The sequence below is a fragment of the Macaca nemestrina genome, chromosome 4 (assembly GCF_043159975.1).
Source record: "Macaca nemestrina isolate mMacNem1 chromosome 4, mMacNem.hap1, whole genome shotgun sequence".
Taxonomy (NCBI): Eukaryota; Metazoa; Chordata; class Mammalia; order Primates; family Cercopithecidae; genus Macaca; species Macaca nemestrina.
Window position 1 is genome coordinate 19,601,434 of NC_092128.1, and position 23,030 is coordinate 19,624,463.

Below are 23,030 nucleotides of genomic sequence, written 5' to 3' on the forward strand. Positions count from 1 at the left end.
TACTATTTTATTTCCACAGCTATAGCTGTTCACACGCTAAATTTTATTTCATAAAATGCAAGATGTCACAGTTGGAAAGGCTTTTTGATCCACTGTCGTTCTCAAACTAGACCTGGGGAACTTTTACATAATATTGATGGAAGCTTTTTAAAAAGTCCCAATTCCTACCTCCCAAAGACTAACTCAATTGTAAAAGCCTTCTAGGTACTTTTAATGTGCAGTGTTGAGAACCACTCACTGATCTAGTTTTATTCCCATTCTTTGCACAGAAAGAATGACTTGCTCAGGGTGCTTATCAGAAAATCTCGTTAGACTGATTCCTAGTCTAATATAGCTTCCACTTTACCATGCTAGTTCCCGTTATTTCAGTACTAACTTACCTTCCAATATTTTTCAGCAAGTCATTCCCCACAACATCTAAAAAAGCTCACAGCAGATATTCAAAGCAGCTGTCTACTTTCTTTCTTCTGTATCTCCTTTATCTTACTTTCATCAGTTCCCTGATCAACTACATTTCCAATCTGTATTCAACAAAAACTTAAAAGTAACACATAAATTTTGCCTCATTGTTTTTAACCTAAACATCTGTCTCTATTGCAAGAATTCTAGGCTCCCTGCCTCCACATCTTTAAAGTTACATCACACAACCAACCAAAGGAAGAAAAGCAACTATGTAGACCAAGAACAAAATGAACACAAGAAAAGATACAATTTTACCACTATAGTAGAGGTGGACTTCTTGGTGAGAGTAGCCTTTTGGGGAAGGCATGCCATGGGGAAGATTCATGAGAGGGGTAAGATTAACTCACTAAAATGTGACTTCCATAGAGCAAGAATTCTTCTGTTTTATCTACTATGTGCCTATGCTGAACAAATCAAACTGAAAAAAGGGCAAAGAAGAACATTTGGCACAGGGGGGCTTATTAACAAGCCAGAGTGTTCAAGATGAATTACAGGACAAAACTAATCTGAGTTCCTGGAGGGGAGGTTCTCCTTAGCCTCTCCTTGGATTATCTCCTTTGCTTGGACTCCTTACCTTCTTAAGTGTTTTGAGCTACTCTTCTTTTTTCCTCCAAGAGGCAGGGCTTGTCATAGTCTAGCCTGCCTCACCACAAGCCCTAGGACCAAGGGCCTAATTGTAACAAAGAAGGCTTTTTTGTATGTGGAATATCTTCAGTGGTTATCTCTTCAGGGACCTAGTGGGACAGTAGGTATAGCCAAGGCAGATTTTCAGAATACTAGGCATCTATGTTCCTCTGTCCATACCATGATGACTACTAAGCATCTGCTCTGGCACTGTGCTACGCACATGAGGAGTATTTAAAATTTAAAACAAGGTCAGATGCAGTGGTTCACTCCTGAAACCCCAGCACTTTGGGAGGCCAAGGCAGGCAGATCACTTGAGGTCAGAAGTTCGAGACCAGCCTGGGCAACATGGTGAAACCCTGTCTCTACTAAAAACACAAAAAAATAGCTGGACGTGGTGGCAGGCACCTGTAATCCCATCTACTCAGGAGGATGAGGCACAAGAATCACTTGAACCCAGGAGGCAGAGGTTTGCAGTGAGCCGAGATCGTGCCACTGCACTCCAGCCCGGGAAACAGAGTAAGACTCTGTCACAAAATGTGTGTGTGTGTGTGTGTGTGTGTGTGTATACGTGTGTGTGTATATATATTATTTTTACTTTTTTAGAGACAGGGCCCCACTCTGTCCCCCAGTCTGGAGTACAGTGGCATGATCTCAGCTCACTGCAACCCTGCCTCCCAGGGTCAAGCAATCCTTCCGCTTCAGCCACCTGACACCTGAGTAGCTGGGACCAATAGGCACACTCACCATACCTGGCTAATTTTTTGGAGATGGAGTCTCACTCTGTTGCCCAAGCTGGAGTGCAGTGGCGTGATATCAGCTCACTGCAACCTCTGCCTCCCAGGTTCAAGCGATTCTCCTGCCTCAGCCTCCCTAGTAGCTGGGATTACAGGAATGCACCACCACACCCAGCTAATTTTTGTATTTTTAGTAGAGATGGTGTTTCACCATGTTGACCAGGCTGGTCAAACTCTTGACCTCAGGTTATTCAACCACCTCGGCCTCCCAAAGTGTTAGGATTACAGGCCTGAGCCACCACACCTGGTCTTAAACTATTTTTTAATTTAACAAGCAGCTGCTGGGAGTCGTTGCTCACGCCTCTAATTCCAGCACTTTGGGAGGCTGAGGCGGGCAGATCACTTGAGATCAAGAGTTCAAGAACAGCCTGACCCAACATGGAGAAACCTCAACTCTGCTAAAATAATACAAAATTAGCCGGGCGTGGTGGTGCCTGCCAACTACTCAGGAAGCTGAGGCAGGAGAATCGCTTGAACCCAGGGGGCAGAGGTTGCAGTGAACCGAGATCATGCCACTGCACTCCAGCTTGGGCAACAAGAGCGAAACTCCATCTCAAAACAAAAAACAAAAAAATCAGGTAGCTTACTTCATAATTAAATTCCTTCCACAAGTTTATTCTTGGTTTTTAATTTTTACATCTAAATGCTTAGATTGTAGGTTTTTTTTTTTTTTTTTTTGAGACGGAGTCTCGCTCTGTCACCCAGGCTGGAGTGCAGTGGCGCAATCTCAGCTCACTGCAAGCTCCGCCTCCCAGGTTCACGCCATTCTCCTGCCTCAGCCTCCCGAGTAGCTGGGACTACAGGCGCCTGCCACCTCGCCCGGCTAAGTTTTTGTATTTTTAGTAGAGACAGGGTTTCACTGTGTTACCCAGGATGGTCTCGATCTCCTGACCTCGTGATCCGCCCGTCTCGGCCTCCCAAAGTGCTGGGATTACAGGCTTGAGCCACCGCGCCCGGCCAGATTTTTTTTTTAATGCTTATTTGTAATTAAGTTCAGCTCTGCATTTTGTCTTCTCCATTCTGAATCTATTACTCCATGAAATGTTGACCAAATAACTATACCCGATCCTGGTAACTTATAGCCCCACAGCGTTTTATACTGTTGTTTTACCAACAAGGTAACAAAGCCAAATTGTCAAGAATTTTTAACTTTTCTTTTGAAATTCCAAAAGTGAGTGTTATTTCCCCAAATAAACTCTAAGCTTCGTTAGAAAAACCGTCTGTTTCTCTTACTTATCCCTCCCAGGAGACCAAGTTTAGCACAAACCATGACTATTGAATAAACCTGATAATCTGACTAAGGAATTCTATTTCTAAGGAATAGTGAAATAATTATAAAAAGATAAATGGAGAATAAAGTTTAACAATGTTTTCTAGAAAACAAGAAACATTTTAAGAGCCTCTCAACAGGGGTTTGGTTGATTCAGCTATGGAACAGCTATACAGTGTCTATTTAGTCTTTAAAAATGATGTTCTTGATATACCAAGTGGAGAAAAGAGAAGCTGGCAAAGAAAGATGTAATAAAATATGTATTTTGGAATTTACAAATCTGTATTACTATGAGGGTTGTTTGAACTTTATGGTACCAGTTGAATTATAAGCAATGAGCATGTATTATTATTACAATTAGAACAATCAAAGAAGCCAGGCCAGGCGTGGTGGCTCACACCTGTAGTCCCAGCACTACGGAAGCCTGAGGCAGGCAGATCACTAGAGGTCAGGAGTTCGAGACCAGCCTGGCAAACATGGTGAAACCCCATCTCTACCAAAAATATAAAAATTAGCTGGGCATGGTGACATGCCTGCATCCCAACTACTCGGGAGGCTGATGCAGAAGAATCACTTGAACCTGGGAGGAAGAGGTTGCAGAGAGCCAAGATCATGTCACTGCCCTCTAGCCTGGGTGACAGACTGAGACCAGACCCTGTCCCCTCCTCCAAAAAAAAGAAGCCAATTTAATTTTAGAGAAAAAAAAATTGAGAGGCATGTGAAAACTATACATTAAAATTAACGAATAGAAATAATTATGGTAGAGCAAATCAAAAGGTTGATTTATACATTTTGAGTGTACTGTTAAGTGTAAATTAATAGTAGCAATATGTTAATATATAAAGGATAGAATTTGGCATAGTAATAGCTCCAAGTAATTGTAAATACACCTGCTTTGTTATGTGTTTGAACATTTGTTCAGTTCTATGAACCAGATCCTGAACAAAATTACAGAACAGCATGAGAATATAATTTCTACAATCAAGGAATTTATATTCACAATGGAAATCAAGACATTAAAGCAGGCCGGGCGCGGTGGCTCACGCCTGTAATCCCAGCACTTTGGGAGGCCGAGGTGGGCGGATCACAAGGTCAGGAGATCGAGACCACGGTGAAACCCCGTCTCTACTAAAAATACAAAAACTTAGCCGGGCGCGGTGGCGGGCGCCTGTAGTCCCAGCTACTCAGGAGGCTGAGGAAGGAGAATGGTGTAAACTCAGGAGGCGGAGCTTGCAGTGAGCCGAGATCGTGCCACTGCACTCCAGCCTGGGCGACAGAGCGAGACTCCGTCTCAAAAACCAAAAAAAAAAAGACATTAAAGCAATAGCTGCAAATGTCTACAAAGATGTACATACAAGGATTTGACTGCCACAGTGTACACCAAAAACAGAAACAAAGACTATTATTAATACTCACTGCATATAAAAGATAAGAGAACAGCCACACTACAAAATATTATTCAGGCATTTTTAAAAATGCAGACAACTGATACGGAAACCTCTCCAACACAAGTGAAAAAAAATTCAAACAATTTAACGCCATCCGTTAAAACACATAACCTTGTGTAAATGCACAGAAAGGAGAGTGAAAGATGTACAGTAAATAGTTGACAAGGTTTAGATCTGAGAAGGAGGGTGAGATATAATTGGAAACATTCATGTTTTATGCTTTATTCTCTTGTACTTAAAAACTACATTGTCTAAGTAATAAGACAGACTAGGCCAGGCGCAGTGGCTCACGTCTGTAATCCCAGCACTTTGGGAGGCCGAGGCAGGTGGATCACTTGAGGTCAGAAACTTTGAGACCAGCCTGGCCAATATGGCGAAACCCCACCTCTACTAAAAATACAAAAATTGGCCGGGCGCGGTGGCTCAAGCCTGTAATCCCAGCACTTTGGGAGGCCAACACGGGCGGATCACGAGGTCAGGAGATCGAGACCATACTGGCTAATACGGTGAAACCCCGTCTCTACTAAAAAATACAAAAAAACTAGCCGGGTGAGGTGGCGGGTGCCTGTAGTCCCAACTACTCGGGAGGCTGAGGCAGGAGAATGGCGTAAACCCGGGAGGCGGAGCTTGCAGTGAGCTGAGATCCAGCCACTGCACTCCAGCCTGGGGGACAGAGCGAGACTCCATCTCAAAAAAAAAAAAAAAAAAAAAAAAACAAAAATTAGGCGGGTGTGGTGGCATGTGCCTGAAGTCCCAGCTGCTCAAGAGGCTGAGGCAGGAGAATCACTTGAACCCAGGAGGCGGAGGTTGTGAGCCGAGATGGCGCCACTGCACTCCAGCCTAGGGGACACAGTGAGACCCTGGTCTCCAAAAAAAAAAAAGAAAAGAAAAGAGACTGGGAACTAGACCACATCAGAACACCTCCCTTCACCTTGTATTATCCATTTGACCCTGAGAAATTCACTTAAACTCTGAACTTCCAAGCTAGAGTGCACTGGCACGACCATAGCTCACTGTGGCCTTGAACTCCTAGGCTTAAGTGATCTTCCTGCTTCAGTCTCCTCAGTAGCTAGGACGACATGTGCATGCCACACCGAGTTAATTTTTTTTTTTGTTGAGATGGAATCTTGTTGTGTTGTCCAGGCTGGTAACTCCTGGCCTCAAGTGATCCTGCCCGTGCCAGCTGAACTTCTGTTTTCTCAAGTACTTCAGGATTGCTGTTCAGATCAAGTAAGATGTTTATAAAAGCACTCTGAAGGCAGGCTGTCAACCTAGTCATTTTGCATATTGATTGCAATGGGATATAAGCTCAATGAGGGAGGAACACAGCCTTTCTTGATCATTCTAACAGCCCCAATCAGACAACACTGTTCACCACATAATAGGTACTCAATATTGTGTTATATAATATGACACAATATTATATTACAGCTCAATTATTTGTTCAGTGAAGAACTTATTTCCTTGGCTCATAACTTTACATACTTCTAATGCTTCCATTTTCAAGTGAATTCACAAAAGAGGGCTATCTTTATTAAGTATCAGTGTGTATGAGGAAGTTTCTAGGACAAGTGAAGATAATTTACACAGAAGACATAGAATAGAGGGAAAGAGCCAGAGCAAATGCTTCAAGGGAGAATGCAATATTTCCTATCAGGAAAATAAAGAGGAACAACTTAACTGGAACGAGATGATTTCTACTAGAAGATAAAGGAAAATGATGGGGGGGAAAGAGGATGTAGGATTATACTGGCCCACAGGCCACTAGTTTACAGCCTCTGACTAGATTGTGAAAGAGTCTGAAAATGAGTCAAAAAAATGCAGAATTTATTCTGTAGGAAAAGAATACTTGACTACTTAGGCAGAAATATGACACAATGAAATCCATGTTTCAGAACAATTAACACTAGACAGATTGACTAGAAGAAAGAGACAAAGGGCAAGAGAAGATATTACAAGAACCTAGGAATAAAGCCACTGGGGTCAAATTAGAACAGAAAAGAGAAAGCAGGTGATAGAGGTATATCAGACTGCCGAAGAATTAAAAAACAAACAAACAAACAAACAAACAAAAAACCCCACACACACACAAACCAACAAACCAACAAAACCATTTTAAAAATGTGAAGTGTCTCTGGAATAATGAATCCCATCACACCTTCTTACAAATGTGGAAATCAAGACTCAGATCAACATTTGCCTAAGATCATAAGCTAATGGCAGCAGAGTAAAAATCTCAACAGGTCTTTAATATAGCTCAATATTCTTTCAATAACACAATCACTTTCAACCTACAGGTATTAGCTAAATGGAAATTAAGTGTGGAAAGAAAGAAAAAGTCAGGAGTCTTTTCAGGGTTTCAAGCATTTCAAACATGAGAAAACAATGATGCCACCAAGAGAACTGACTAAATCAAATGGGAAAACTGTTCTATGAGGAAAAACGTCTTGCTCTGGACAAGATGATTTTGAGGAATAACAGGAAATCTAAGTGGCAGCATCTAGTATGATACAGATATATGACTACATTCACTACAGGCTTTCTTTATTCAAGTTTTCCAGGGTGAAAGTTTTACATATTCCTCCCCAGAGTTACAGCTCAAGCATTTTTCCAGAAGACCGTGTAACAAATTACACAAGAACACAGAGTCTGACCTCCATGTTAACAACTATACCTTAGACATGAGTATAGGGTGAAGAGAAATGGGGCACATTGTGCATATATAACGTTGTTGGTTTTCTACCACTTCCCAATTTCTTAACTGCCTCTTTCCACTTGTGTATGTTCCACCTCCAAACCCATTTTTCCCAGAGTAAAGATAAATCATGATATTTTTCTACTTTTTTATAATTTTTTTAAGAACGTAGGAAATATTTTTGTATCCATTTCTGACCCTAGATGTGCAAAGAAAACTAGAAAAAGTTAAAACAAGAGGTCTTGTCGCACAAAGACTATGGTGTACTACCTAACTGGAAAGAGAGAGAAAATGAAACTATATACACAAACGAGATAAATAACACATTTTTTTTCAGTAGTACAGAAAGCAGGTGTTATACTGGGGTTGAGAGGCTAAACTGCTACAGGGTAAGGCAATCACATATAGTAAGCCAGACAGGATTTAAATTTTTAGTGAGAAGAAAGAATATTGCAAGCAGAGGAAAAGAGCGTAAACAAAAATGAGAAGCATGTGAGGGAAAGAAAGGAGTGAGATGACAATAAGCAAATCAGTTTGGTCAAATGAGGGAACCAGCCAGGCACGGTGGCTCACAGCTGCAATCCCAACACTCTGTGAGGCCAAGAGTTCCAGGCTCCAGTGAGCTATAATGACACTATTGCACTTCAGCCCTGCATGACAGAGCAAGATTCTGTCTCCAAAAAAAAAAAAAAAAAAAAAGGAAAAGAAAAAACAACTTACACTATTTATTCATTCAAGGGAGAAGTACCCTGGGTAAGTATTTTAAATTTTTCAGTACAGGTATAAACAACAGAGAACTACCACAAGTTTTGCGTAGGAACAAAATGGCAAGTTGATTCCCACTCAGAAATGACTACCTTCTTCTCCACATTCGGATCTCTTCAAATGTCACTTCATCAAAAATTTTCTCCATTAGGAAACAAGAGTTCTCATATAAAAAATAAAATAAAAATTTTCAGCCAGGCGCAGTGGCTCACACCTGTAATCCCAGCACTTTGGGAGGGGTGGGTCGCTTGAGGTCAGGAATTCAAGAGCAGCCCGGACAACACGGTAAAACCGTGTCTCTACTGAAAATACAAAAATTAGCTGGATGTGGTGGCGCATATCTCTAGTCCCAGCTACTCGGGAGGCTGAGGTAGGAGATCACTTGAGCCCGGGAGGTGGAGGTTGCAGTGAGCTGAGATCGCACCGCTGTACTCCAGCCTGGGAGACAAAGTAAGACTCCGTCTCAAAAAAGAAAGAATTTTATTTTATTTATTTATTTATTTTTATTTTTATTTTTTTTGAGACGGAGTCTCACTCTGTCGCCCAGGCTGGAGTGCAGTGGCCGGATCTCAGCTCACTGCAAGCTCCGCCACCACCCAGGTTTACGCCACTCTCCTGCCTCAGCCTCCCGAGTAGCTGGGGCTACAGGCGCCCGCTACCTCGCCCGGCTAGTTCTTTTTGTATTTTTTAGTAGAGACGGAGTTTCACCGTGTTAGCCAGGATGGTCTTGATCTGTGTTAGCCAGGATGGTCTCGATCTCCTGAACTCGTGATTCGCCCGTCTTGGCCTCCCAAAGTGCTGGGATTACAGGCTTGAGTCACTGCACCCGGCCAAAAGAAAGAATTTTAAAAAGTAAATAAAAATTTTCTCCAACAACCCTGCCAGAGCAGCTCCTTGGCCTTGGCCCCCTCTCCCACCCCATTCCCACTCTGAATTACCAAACTATGCTTTTGTGTCATAACACTCATTACTACCTAAAATCACAGTATTTGTTTTCATATTTGGCTGTGTGCCTCCCACATTACAATGTAAACTCCCACCACTGGAACAGAAACCCAGATCCACATCTGTATTCCCACCACCTACCACAGTACACATAGTAGGTACTCAAGTATTTAAGTGAGTGAATGAATGATTGCTAACTTCCGCCATCAGCAATACCCTCAGAGAGAGAAAAAAATAACAAATTACTTCAATGAGTAATTTGAAGTAATTTGTTAATTTTTATTAGATTTTAAATGTAAAAGCTAATTTACAATTAGTCTTCATTTGTTAAAGTTACAGTCACATGGGTATTTGTTTATGATGCGACTTCAGAAATTACAAAACAAGTACCGTGAATTATCTTTACTTTCTCTATTCAGACCTTATTAATCTGATCCTTCTTGCTCACCCTTTTCTATTTCTTCCTCTGCTTAATTCCAATTATCACTTAAATTTGATCACTCTAAACATTTTTGTAATAAATATAAGGAGAAAAACACAAAAACTTATCTAAACTTAGAAGTTTTACAAGTCACCAGGCGCGGTGGCTCATGCCTGTAATCCCAGCATTTTGGGAGGCTGAGATGGGCGGATCACGAGGTCAGGAGATCGAGACCATCTTGGCTAACACAGTGAAACCCTTTTTCTACTAAAAATTCAAAAAAATAGCCAGGCGTGGTAGCGGACGCCTGTAGTCCCAGCTACTCAGGAGGCTGAGGAGGAGAATGGCGTGAACCTGGGAGGCAGAGCTTACAGTGAGCTGAGATCACACCACTGCACTCCAGCCTGGGCAACAGAGCTAGACTCCGTCTCAAAAAAAAAAAAAAAAAAAAGAGTAACTTTTACAAGTCATATTATCTGAGTAAAATCAACACACATCTTTATTTTTGATCCTGTAAGCCAAAAAAGTTTATGAGACCATTTATTCTCAAAGTGCTTTGGCCAGGCACAGTGGCTCATGCCTATAATTACAGCACTTTGGGAGGCTGAGGTGGGCAGATCACCTGAGGCCAGGAGTCCGAGACCAGCCTGGCCAACATGGTGAAACCGTCTCTACTACAAATACAAAAAACTAGCCGGGCATGGTGGCATATGCCTGTAATCCAGCTACTTGGGAAGCTGAGGCAGGAAAATAGCTTGTACCCAGACGGAGGCGGCTGCAGTGAGCTAAGATTGAGCCATTGCACTCTAGCCTGGGGAACAAGAGCAAAACTCTGTCTCAAAAAAAACAAAAAAAAAAACCAAAAAAAATAATCCTTTAATCCTATGCAGGTTAAAGTAAAACACTAATGAGCTTTTAGAAGTTCCCTTAATGAGTAAGAATCAACTAGAAAGCATGTAGGTCCTGCCTAAAGGTAGAACTCATCACATGTTAAAAAATATTTCCAGTGACAGAGAATTTGTAATTCTTTGTAAATTTGCTTGATGTTTGTGGTTAATCGCCTATATAAACAATATTTTTAGGCTGGGCACAGTGGTTCAGGCCTGTAATCCCAGCACTTTGAGAGGTCGAGGCAGGTGGATTACTTGAGGCCAGGAGTTAAGACCAGCTTGGCCAACATGGCAAAACCCCATCTCTACTAAAACTACAAAAATTAGCCAGGCGTGGTGGTGGGTGCCTGTAAATCCCAGCTACTCAGGAGGCTGAGGCATGAGAATCACTTCAACCTGGGAGGTGGAGGCTGCAGTAAGCCAATATTGTGCCATTGCACTCCAGCCTGGGAGACACAGCAAGACTCTGGTCTCAAAAAAAAATTTATCGGTTTCAAGTTTTCATTTCTTACTATTGTGTTCAATGAACTACATCCTCCAAATGATGCATTTACAACTCCACACTCCCTTTTTCAACAAACAGTTTCAGAGAACACGCTTGTTTCCTTAGAAGTGTTAAAATACAGTTAATAAAACTACTTATCTCTAAAAAACATCTGGAGGGTCCAGGAAATACTAAGAGAATAATTCCTGATTCTTAGCTAATAAGCATTTATTGAGACTCATCGTACAAAGAAATCAACGTGACACTGAAATATATTAACCAGTACTAGACTATGAAAAACAATCGGCTTCAATGACTCCCAGACCTCCTACTTTATTTGAGAATAACTGGTCTTTACTACTCTCTTTAACTTCAAGAGTCATCCTACGGCTGAGTACAGTTGTTCACACCTGTATCCCAGCACGTTTGAGAGGCCCAAGCATGAGGATCCTTCAAGGTTAGGAGTTTGAGAAGAGCCTGGACAACATGGCAAGAGTTTGTCTCTACAAAAATTTAAAAATTAACTGGGCATGGTGGCATGAGCCTGCTGTCCTTGCTACTTGGGAGGCTGAGGCAGGAGGATCACTTGAGCCCCAGAGTTCAAGATGCAGTGGCTACGATTATACCACTGCACTCCAGCCTGGGTGCCCGAGTGAGACTGCTTCTTTAATTAAAAAAAAAAAAAAAAAAAAGGCGTCCTAACTGATAGTTTCAAGACTTTTGAAGATGTACTTCAAAAAAAAAAAAAAAAAAAGCTGCAGGGGGAATATACATGATTATAAATAAAATACAGTAGTCTGTGTGTAAAATATTTCCTGAAGCTGGCTGATGGGTACATGGAAATTCATTAAATAAACATCAACACAACAGTCTGCCATACCCATATGAACATATATCTGTACTTAATCATTAATACAACTAATACACAAAAGTGCTGACAACCCTCAACTAGAAACAAAGACTAAACCAGAACAAGGTATTACTCTACATGGTTTATACATGGTTTATTACTATACACGGGTCACCATGGGGAAAAAAATTACCTACCTCCATAAGCCTGAATTGTACTATTTTAAATAGTATATAAAATGAATGATCTCAGATTATTCAGAACAGAGCCAGATATGGTGGTGTGCATCTACAGTAGTCCCAGCTACTTAGGAGGCTGAATTGGAAGGATCACGTGAGCCCAGGAGTTCAAGGCTGTAGGGCACCATGATTGCTCCTATAAATAGCCACTGCACTCCAGACTGGACAACACAGTGAGACCCCCTAACTCTTAAAAAAATAATTATTATTCAGAATGACAGAAATGGATTATTTCCAAAGGGCGTAAGTACCCCAAGTTGAATATTTCTGAGTATTCTTGTTCCTATTTGCCAAAAATGCTTTAAACGATTAAAGCCTTGGTTTTTAAGGTTTAATAGTAAAATTTTAATTATTCACTGACAATCTTTTAAAGCGCAGTTAACTTTCTGGGCACCAAATGCATTTTTTATTTAGACAGTCTCTAGAAACAGTTAAGAGAATGTATATTTTTGTAATAGACTGAGAACAATAAAATACAGCAAATCTGCTTAAAATAAGAATACAACACACTTCAAATCTAAATTTGGAAATTAGCTGGTTATGGTGGCACAATCCTGTAATCCCAGCTACTTGGGAGGCTAAGGCAGGAGAATCGCTTGAACCTGAGAGGCAGAGGTCGCAGTGAGCTGTGATCTCGCTACTGCACTCCAGCCTGGAGTATATATGAAATATACATCTCATATATATATATATGACTAAATATTAAGCCAATAAACACGGTTAATGCCAAGAACATCAGATCTCCACATTCAGATCTCTTCAAATTTTAATCTTAGTTAAATAATACTTAAACCTTTAAATAATACCAAGGCAGCCCAAAATAAACTATTTATGGGAAAAGATGTAAACAATTTACAGATTGATTTTTCACACTTGCACAGGTAACCACTGGTGTCATATTTTGATAAGAAATCCAGGCCAGGTCAGGTGAGGTGGCTTACGCCTGTAATCCCAGCGCTTTGGGAGGCCAAGGTGGGTGGATTACTTGAGGTCAGGAGTTTGAAACCAGCCCGGCCAACACGGTAAAATCGTCTCTACTAAAAATACAAAAAAAAAAAAAAAAAATTAGCCAGGCATGGTAGCAGGCACCTGTAGCCCCAGCTACTCGGGAGGCTGAGGCAGGAGAATCACTTGAACCTGGGAGGCGGAGGTTGCAGTGAACTGAGATCACGCCACTGCACTCCAGCCTAGGCGACAGAGCAAGACTCTGTCTCAAAAAAAAAAAAAAAAAAAGGAAAAAAAAAAAAGACATCCAGGCCGGGCGTGGTGGCTTGCATCTGTAATCCCAGCCCTTTGGAAGGCCGAGATGGGTGGATCACCTGAGGTCAGGAGTTCCAAGACCAGCCTGGCTAACATGGTGAAACCCTGTTTCTACTTAAAATACAAAAAATTAGCCGGGGCCGGGCGCGGTGGCTCAGGCCTGTAATCCCAGCACTTTGGGAGGCCGAGACGGGCGGATCACGAGGTCAGGAGATCGAGACCATCCTGGCTAACACGGTGAAACCCCGTCTCTACTAAAAAATACAAAAAAACTAGCCGGGCGAGGTGGCGGGCGCCTGTAGTCCCAGCTACTCGGGAGGCTGAGGCAGGAGAATAGCGTAAACCCGGGAGGCGGAGCTTGCAGTGAGCTGAGATCCGGCCACTGCACTCCAGTCTGGGCGACAGAGCGAGACTCCGTCTCAAAAAAAAAAAAAAAAAAAAAAAAAATTAGCCGGGCATGGTGGTGCGCAGCACCTGTAATCCCAGCTACTGGGGAGGCTGAGGCAGGAGAACTGCTTGAGTCCGAGAGGCCGAGGTTGAAGTGAGCCAAAATCCAGCTTGGGCAACAAGAGCAAAACTCTGTCTCAACCAAAAAAAAAAAAAAAAAAAAAAGGAAATCCAATAAAACCAAGATACTCTCCAGCTCCATATCTGTAACCCTTTTGCCATTAATAATTGTTAACTTTTGAAATTCAAAGTTAGTTTTTGAAATAATTTATGTAGCATTCTACTTTTGGGTGGGCAGATCATTCATCTGATACAATAAATAGACCCTGTTCTAGATGCTTTGGATATAGCAGTAAACAATACAATGTCCCCACCCTTATGAACTTACATTCTAGTGGCTGGTTGAGAAAATTTTATGCAAGTCTACTTCTCAGCACTTATTCTGTATTTCCATATTCTCATGGCTTTTGCATATGTACTATCAAAGATACTTCAGGGCCAGGAGTGGTGGATCACACCTGTAATCTCGGCACTTTGGGAGGCCGAGGTGGGCTGATCACCTGAGGTCAGGAGTTTGAGACCAGCCTGGCCAACCAACATGGTGACACCCCATCTCTACTAAAAGTACAAAAATTAGCCAGGCATGGTGGCATGCGCCTGTAATCCCACCTACTTCGGAGAGGAAGGAGAATTGTTTATACCTAGGAGGCGGAGGTTGCAGTGAGCTGAGATCACAACAGTGCACTCCAACCTGGGCAACAAATCAACACTCCTTCTCCAAAACCAAAAAGATACTTCAGCAGTTTTTAAAGTTTGGGTTTGTATGTACCCACGTAGCTGATTTTCAGATTAGGCTTTAAAAGAGAGTCAGGGAAGCAATAAAAAAAGGAGTTTCAAATATAAAAGGTACACCTGGGATAAAACCTGGAACCTACTGGGGCACCATAAAATTCGGCTGGAATATCTGACAACCAATAATCCCATCCAATCACTTCAAATACGCAGATAAATTTTTACTTTAATGACTTTCGGCTGGGCATGGTGCCACATTCCTGTAATCTCAGCACTTTGAGAGGCCTAGGCTGGTGGATCCCTAGAGCCCAGGAGTGTGAGACCAGCCAGGACAACATGGTGAAAGTAAAACTTTGTCTCTACAAAAATAACACAAAAATAAGCCGGGTGTGGCTGGGCTGTTGTTCCAGCTACTTGGGAGACTCAGGCAGGAGAATCACTTGAACTCAGGAGGCAGAGGTTGCAGTGAGCTAAGATAACACCACTGCACTCCAGCCTGGGTGACAGGGAGAGACTGTCTCAATAAATAAATAAATAAGACTGTGACAATATCAAAGTCCTCAATAAAAAATAATATTGACTGTGACAATATCAAAGTCCCTAACCCTATCTGTAAGTATTTTTCAAGATTGGTTCTTTTTAGGAGGCTGAGGCAGGCAGATCACTTGAGGTCAAGAGTTTGAGACCAGCCTGGGCAACATTGTAAAACCCAATCTCTATTAAAAATACAAAAATTAGCCACGGGCGGTGACTCATGCCTGTAATCCCAGCACTTTGGGAGTCCGAGGTAGGCAGATCATGAGGTCAGGAGATTGAGACCATCCTGGCCAACATGGTGAAACTCCAACTCTACTAAAATACAAAAAATACAAAAAATTATCCAGGCCTGGTGGCGTGTGCCTGTAGTCCCAGCTGTTCGGGAGGCTGAGGCAGGGGAATTGCTTGAATCTGGGAGGCTGAGGTTGCAGTGAGCCGAGACTGTGCCATTGTACTCCAGCCTGGTGTCAGAGCAAGACTCCACCTCGAAAAAAAAAATTAGGCCGGGCGCAGTGGCTCATGCCTGTAATCCCAGCACTCTCAGAGGGTGAGGCAGGCAGATCATCTGAGGTCAGCAGTTTGAGACCAGCCTGACCAACATGGTGAAACCCCGTTTCTACGAAAAATACAAAAGTAGGCAGGCATGGTGGCATGTGCCTGTAATCTCAGCCACTTGGGAGGCTGGGGCAGGAAAATCACTTGAACCCAGGAGTGGGAGGTTGCAGTGAGCCGAGATCATACCACTGCACTCCAGCCTGGGCAACAGAGCAAGACTCTGGCTCAAAAAAAAAAAAAAAGATCAGCCGAGCCTAGTGGCACACACCTGTAATCACAGCTACTCGGGAGGCTGAGGCAGGAGACTTGCTTGATCCCAGGAGGCAGAGGTTGCAGTGAGCCAAGATGGCATCACTGCATTCCAGCCTGGGCAAGAGTGTGACCTTGTCTCAATAAAATAAAACAAAATATGTAAAATTCCAGTTGAAACAGAACGAACTAGCCTACTCTCAAATCCTTAGTGCATGAGATGCCTCCAAGGATGTTTCAGAAACATCTGAAAGTCACTGCCCTACGTAACTGAATTACCTAAAAAACTAACAAAAGATTGTTTTAAGTATTTCTAGATTTAAGATTCCTAAATGGTATAGAATACTGTGGTTTTTTTATTGTGAGACACTTAACAGCACAATTTCTCTAAGCCTTAGTTTTCCTCAACTGTAAAATGATGACTTTACACTAGAAGATATGAGGGTCTATCTACGGTAAAGTTACACTATGATGAGATCTATAATAAAATTAGTGGTGCTGATTTCTGAATTTTGAACAGGCATACTATGACAGTATACATTTTCCACGTCCTAAGATCTTAATTTCAAGTTTCTGTTAACATCTTTGCTTTATATTTAAAGCCTACTATAAATTATTCGTCATGTATCTTTTTTCGAGATGACAAGGAACTAGATGGAAATATTTTTTAAAGCTATCAATTTCCTTATCTTTCCTCAGGGAAGATATGTACCAGAAGAAATGTGTTGGGGAAAAAAATGACAACTTGGTTTAGGTTTTTCTGTTTTGCTTAAATCTGAAAGGGCATACTGCCTACAGTGAATTTAGCAGGGAGAAAGTGGGCCAAAATGAGGAAAAGAGAGAGACTACAATATGAAAATATTCTAGAAGAATAGAAAAGTAATCCAAGCTTTTTATTTTTTCTTTTATTTTTTTAAACAGAGTCTCGCTCTTTTGCTCAGGCTGGAGTGCAGTGGCACAATCTCAGCTCACTGCAACCTCCACCTCCAGGGTTCGAGCGATTCTCCTGCCTCAGCCTCCAGAGTAGCTGGAATCACAGGCACCCGCCACCATGCCCGGATAATTTTTTTGTATTTTTAGTAGAGACGGGGTTTCAACACATTAGCCAGGCTGGTCTCGAACTCCTGACCTCAGATGATTCCCCCGGCTCAGCCTCCCAAAGTGCTGGGACTACAGGCATGAGCCACTGCACCTAGCCGCAAGCTTTTGAAGTATAGTAACTTTCTGAGATAAAGAAAATATTCATATTTCTTATAAAAATCATTAAACATATAATTATTTTGATCCTCTGTTCTGTCTTACTTCCTCTGATTAATTTATTATTTATTTATTTATTTTGAGAAAGAGTCTTGCTCTGTCACCCAGGCTAGAGAGCAGTGGTGTGATCTCGGCTTTCTGCAACCTTTACCTCCAGGGTTCAAGTAATACTCCTGCCTCAGCTTCCTAAGTAGCTGGGATTACAGGTGCAGGCCACCACGCCTGGCTGGTTTTTTACATTTTCAGTGGACATGGGGTTTCACCATATTGGTTGGTCAGGCTGGTGTCAAACTCCTGACCTCAAGTGATCGGCCTCCCAAACTGCTGGGATTACAGGCGTGAACTACCACACCCAGCCCTGATTTATTTATTTTAAGAATTAGTTATGCCAGACCAGGCACGGCGGCTCAGGCCCATAATCCCAGCACTTTGGGAGGCTGAGGCAGGTAGACCACCTGAGGTCAGGAGTTCAAAACCACCCTGGCGAACTGGGTGTGGTAGCACACGCCTGTAATCCCAGCTACTCAGGAGGCTGAGGCAGAAATCGCTTGAACCCAGAGGTGGAGGTTGCAGTGAGCCAAGATTGTGCCACTGCACTCCAGCCTGGCCCAACAGAGCGAGTCTCTGTCTCAGGAAAAAAAAAAAAAAAAGCATTAGTTATACTAGAGTAATGAAAGGTAAAACGTTTTACGTGCATTTTCATGAAACTCAATAGCAAAAAATTCCAAACTGTCAGTTATGAAGAGAATTTTTAGAAATCACACTCTCCATTTCTAAGTGCTTGATATAAAGTTCCAACCTCTTTACAATGAAGAAAAGGCTTGGAAATGCATTTCTGGATACTTTTTTCCTTTGTGACAGTCTTACTATGTTGTCCAGGCTACATTTGAAATCCTGAGTTCAGGAAATCTTCCCCACCTCAGCCTCCAAAGTAGCTGGGGCTATAGGTATGTACCACCATGCCTGGCTTTTCTGTATTCTTTTTCTAAATAATCTAAAATACTGGTAAATCATATTCTGCTGCAAGTGACAGATCTTAGACACAAGGTCCAGAAAACTAAAGGGCAACCTTTAGTCATATGATCTTTAGGTACACAACAAAGAAAAAGCATCATAAAGTCAACAGTTAAGGCCAGACACAGTGGCTCCTGCCTGTAATCCTAGTGCTTTGGGAAGCTGAGATGGGAGGACTGCTTGAGTTGTAAACCTTTCAGAATTGAAGCAGAGATTTGAGGACTAGGTAAAGGACATTGTAAGACTCCAAAAGTGTCATACAATGGTGTACTTAAGGACCTGAAAAACTTAACAGCTCACCCTGCGTACAAATAGCTTATAATTACAGAGCTATGACTTGGTAGCAGTCATTCCCTATACAACAAATGCTTTTTGGGACAGAGTGTGATAGTTCACACCTCTTTATGTTCAAGATGCCTATTTCTACTCTGCTGTTCAAATGAAGAATGAAAAACACTTAATTATAACTGTTGATTCTTATTTCCTTTTTTGTTTTTTGTTTGTTTGTTTTGAGGCAGGGTCTCACTCTGTTGCCCAGGGTAGAATGTAGTGGTGTGATCATAGCTCACTTGGAAGTCTTGAATTCCTGAGCTCAAGCAACCCTCCTGTCTCAGCTTCCCAGACAGTTAGGACTTCAGGAAATACCACCATGCCAAGCTAATTTTTTTTTTATTCTTTTTGTAGAGACGGGGCTTCACTATGTTGACCAGACTAGTCTCAAACTCCTGGCCTCAAGTGGTTTTGTTAATGCTGTTCTCAAAATTTATCTCAAGTGGTAATTTAGCCAGTAAATAAAAATTAAAAGTAAATGTTTAAAATAATTTTAACAGTTAAATTTTATACAATATTAAACACGGAGACTCACAGTATACTATAGACAACCATAGATTTTATAGATTTCAGATGCAGTATAGCGCGGTATAAAATAATTATGAAAATGTTAGAAAGTAGACAAGGGAGTTTATTATGGCTGGGTGCTGTGGTTCACGCCTGTAATCCCAGTACTTTGGGAGGCTGAGGCAGGAGGATTACTTGAGGCCAGGAGTTGGAGACAAGCCTGGGTAAAATGGCAAGACCTAGTCTCTACAAAAAATACAAAAATTCGTCGAGCATGGTGGTGCGCGCCTGTAGCTCCAACTACTCAGGAGGTTGAGGTGGGAGAAACTCATGAGCCCAGGAAGTGGAGGCTGCACTGGGCAGTGTTCACAGCCTGGCTGACAGAGTAAGACTCTGTCTCAAAAAAAAAAAAAAGCCAGGCGCGGTAGCTCACGCCTGTAATTCCAGCACTTTGGGAGGCCAAGGCGGACGGATCAAGAGGTCAGGAGTTCAAGACCAGCCTCACCAACATGGTGAAACCCCATCTCTACTAAAAATACAAACGTTAGGGCTGGGCACGGTGGCTCATGCCTGTAATCCCAGCACTTTGGAAGGCCAAGATGGGTGAATCACGAGGTCAGGAGTTCAAGACCAGCCTGGCCAGTATGACGAAACTTCAGCTCTACTAAAAATACAAAAATTAGCTAGGCATGGTGGCAGGTGTCTATAATCCCAGCTACTTGGGAGGCTGAGGCAGGAGAATCGCTTGAACCCAGGAGGCAGAGGCTGCAATAAGCCAAGATCATGCCACTGCACTCCAGCTTGGGTGACAAGAGCAAGACTCCATCTCAAAAAATAAATAAATAAATAAAAATAAAAATACAAAAATTAGCTGGGCATGGTGGCGCACGCCTATAATCCCAGCTACACCGGAGGCTGAGGCAGGAGAATTGCCTGAAGCCAGGCGTTGGAGGTAAGAGTGAGCTGAGATCACACCACTGCACTCCAAGCCTGGGTGACAGAGCGAGACTGTATTAAAAAAAAAAAAGTTTAGAGTTCATTATATGTATTATCTGCCATAGTCCTTCCAAATTCCTGTTCTCAGAAACTGGATTTCTTGCCTTGTAGTATTACACCTTTTTTTTTTTTTTTTTTTTTTTTTTTGAGATGGAGTCTCGCTCTGTCGCCCAGGCTGGAGTGCAGTGGCGCGATCTCAGCTCACTGCAAGTTCCGCCTCCTGGCTTCACACCATTCTTCCGCCTCAGCCTCCCAAGTAGCTGGGACTACAGGTGCCCGCCACCACGCCCAGCTAATTTTTTTTTTTTTTTGTATTTTTAGTAGAGACGGGGTTTCACCGTGTTAGCCAGGATGATCTCAATATCCTGACTTCGTGATCTGCCTGCCTCAGCCTCCCAAAGTGCTAGGATTAAAGGCGCAAGCCACCGCGCCTGGCCAGTATTATACTTTAAAATAAACCTAGGCTCTTTTTTTCCCATTAACATAACAGTTTCAACTCTCTTTCCTACTGGAAAAAGTCAAAGGTGTTTCCTGTTGCATATGCCTTGATACATATCTCTTTGGGGCACGTCCTTAATTTTAACTCTTCCTATCAAAGAAGAAACCACTCATTTGGCTAAGAAACTCATTGCTTCTGAAAAGGCAAGTCAGAAATCTTTCTTCATTTCAGTCATTTCTGGCAAATGAGAACTAAAGCCAGCTCAAGGTTTAGCCCCTACTAGCTCCCCACCAGCATCAGATGCAGATATGAAGGGAAGCTACTTGTAATCATTTCAACCAAATCCAAAAGTCAAAGAATCAAATTCTTTGTTCCATATTCCAACAGGTCCACCTTTATGCAGTTTATCTTCCAAATTAAAACAATGATACTCTAAGATCAACATCTCTGCAGATATAGAATCAAAATTGAGCTTTACATTATTAGCAGGAGCAATATTTTAAGTGATAATACTCCCAAATTAAGCTGTGTGGATATAAGTATTTACTAATATATTTCCCCACTGATTCCACAATATAAGTGTGTAAAAATCTTAACAAAAATATATACTGTACTAGATAAAAGTCTACTGTTTAACAGTAAAAGGAACTACTTTAAAAATAATTTTACTTTTGAACTAAAAGTACAAATGCTATATAACTACCTCTGTATTCCAAATAAAACATGCTTTTAAAAAATTGCTGTAAAGAATGGAAAATATTGTAAAATAAAACGTATCAACCACTTTTGTGAGGAAACCCATTACTGAAGATTTAAGTAATCATCCTGAATAAACAAACAATAAAGGATGCAAATCCCCCCTCACAAGTCAATTCTTTTGACACAGAATTAAAACTTTATCAAGTAGTTCATTACTGCAGCGTATCAGTAATCAAACAATACATTTAGTAAATACATACAGTTCCAGAAAGGACATCATGAGGACAACAGTTGAGAAGGTGACTCTTGCATACTCTGTCATCACTGAATTTGATTCGTTGACGAGTAGTATCTCCTGTAATATAGAAGAGTTAATAACATTCAAGGTTAGACAACTGGAAAGTATTATTCTGAGAGCCCTACTATTACTAGCTTTTTATGTGTGGCTATATACACACATTATAAATCAGCTCAAGAGGGATTAGTTTTTATATACATCCTATAGAAAAACTATTTTAGACAACATGCAGTTGCAGTAAGTGTACTGCATACATAATTCAAATAGTCAAAGTGAGAAAGCAATGCATTCTGTTAAATAGAGTACTTCAGAAAAGCATAGGATTTTAGAGCAGGAATGGACTTTAAAGATTATTGAGTCCAACTCCTTCATACTGCAGATGAGAAAACTGAGGCCCCGAGAGGTTAAGCAACTTGCAGACCCACTAAGAGAGTTTATACTGGTATACAATGTTCCCTTCTTGACACTAAGCATTGATATATTTTTATTTACAGTAATTGAAAAACATAAAAAATAATCTTGCAAACATTGCATACACACTGCGAATCCCCACTGAACCCCAGACGCCATTTCTTCCACTATTTTGTTCCAGCTGAAGTGTCTCCCTTTTGCTGCTGGGAGGAGTTAGAGAGGGTAGAATAACGCGTTTAAGAGCGTACAAACCTGGAAGAAGGACTTACACACCAGTCAAACAAAGGCACATTGCCTAATGAAACGTTAACTTTAATGCGTCCAAAGGTTCCATACCTCCAAGTTTTATGTAGTCTGAGCTTTTCTATGCTGCCAAACTGGGTATATTTAAATTCATTCTGTCTTCATATAACACAATACACCTACCTCCTAAGCAAAAGAAGCATCCAACCTGCTTATCAAATATGGCTATCTACTCAAAACGTTAAAGAATCTAAGAAAAAGAAAGGTAACTAGCTCCAATAACAAAATACAGATGTTAGTTACAATTTTTTTGCTTAGAATCTCTTCGGAAAGACAAAAGAAAAAACTCATAAGGATGTTTCCTTTCTATACCGAATAAGCCCTAAGAAATGTAGGTGTTTTATTTTAGCCTTAAACTGATACACTATTGATGAATGAAAACCTACTGGTGAAATACTGAAGCGAGAACTATTGGTGCCAAAAGAGATATAAATACCTCCGTACTTCACATGATATGCCTGGAGCACTCCAAAAACCTTCGTGTAGGATGTGATTCAATCATTTAGTTTCTGTATTTTCACATGTAAGTAACAAAAAAGATTAAAATTTTACCCCTTTATATGGTCATATACTAAAGAGCTTAACTTAAATTCAACTAAATACTATCATTTTTAGATGGGGTAAGATTTTGTTCAAATTGTTTTAACTTGGTTAAAGATATTTTCAAAACATTCTAATTTGCAACCAGGGTATATAAAATTTTAACAACAGTAATTTATAGTTAAAACGATGGCTTCAGAGCAGTTCAACAATAGGTTTTCTAGAAGCTCGTCTCTAGTAGGTTATTTTTGACACAATTTGGAATATTCAGTTTAGTGTTTACGCCTGCTACTATAATGAAAGTTATTTTGATGGTCCTTTTTCCTTTTAAACACAACTGCTTTTGTTCCACATTCATTAACACATCTGAAAAGTTAGCGATAACTCACGGCTTGGCGAATGCGGGGCCTTTCTGACACTCCCTTGCAGATTGAGGTAGGCAGGCATAGATACATTGAACCTTTACAAATAAAACAAGGGGCCAGATTGTTCATTTTGTATAGAAT

At 41.3% G+C, this 23,030-nt stretch overlaps 1 protein-coding gene across 11 annotated transcripts in view; it reads right to left on the minus strand.

Annotated features, from left to right (window-relative positions):
• The window catches only part of LOC105471436 (LUC7 like 2, pre-mRNA splicing factor), a 66,793-nt gene that overhangs the window by 28,802 nt on the left and 14,961 nt on the right, over window positions 1-23,030 (minus strand). For 6 of the 11 annotated variants that reach the window (XM_071094383.1, XM_071094393.1, XM_071094389.1 and 3 more), the window contains one exon: window positions 21,233-21,327. In XM_071094383.1, the coding sequence (XP_070950484.1) occupies window positions 21,233-21,327 (95 nt within the window). Of the gene's footprint in view, window positions 1-21,232; window positions 22,985-23,030 lie in introns of those variants that run through there. The other 5 variants (XM_071094385.1, XM_071094384.1, XM_071094392.1 and 2 more) reach the window with 4 other exon arrangements.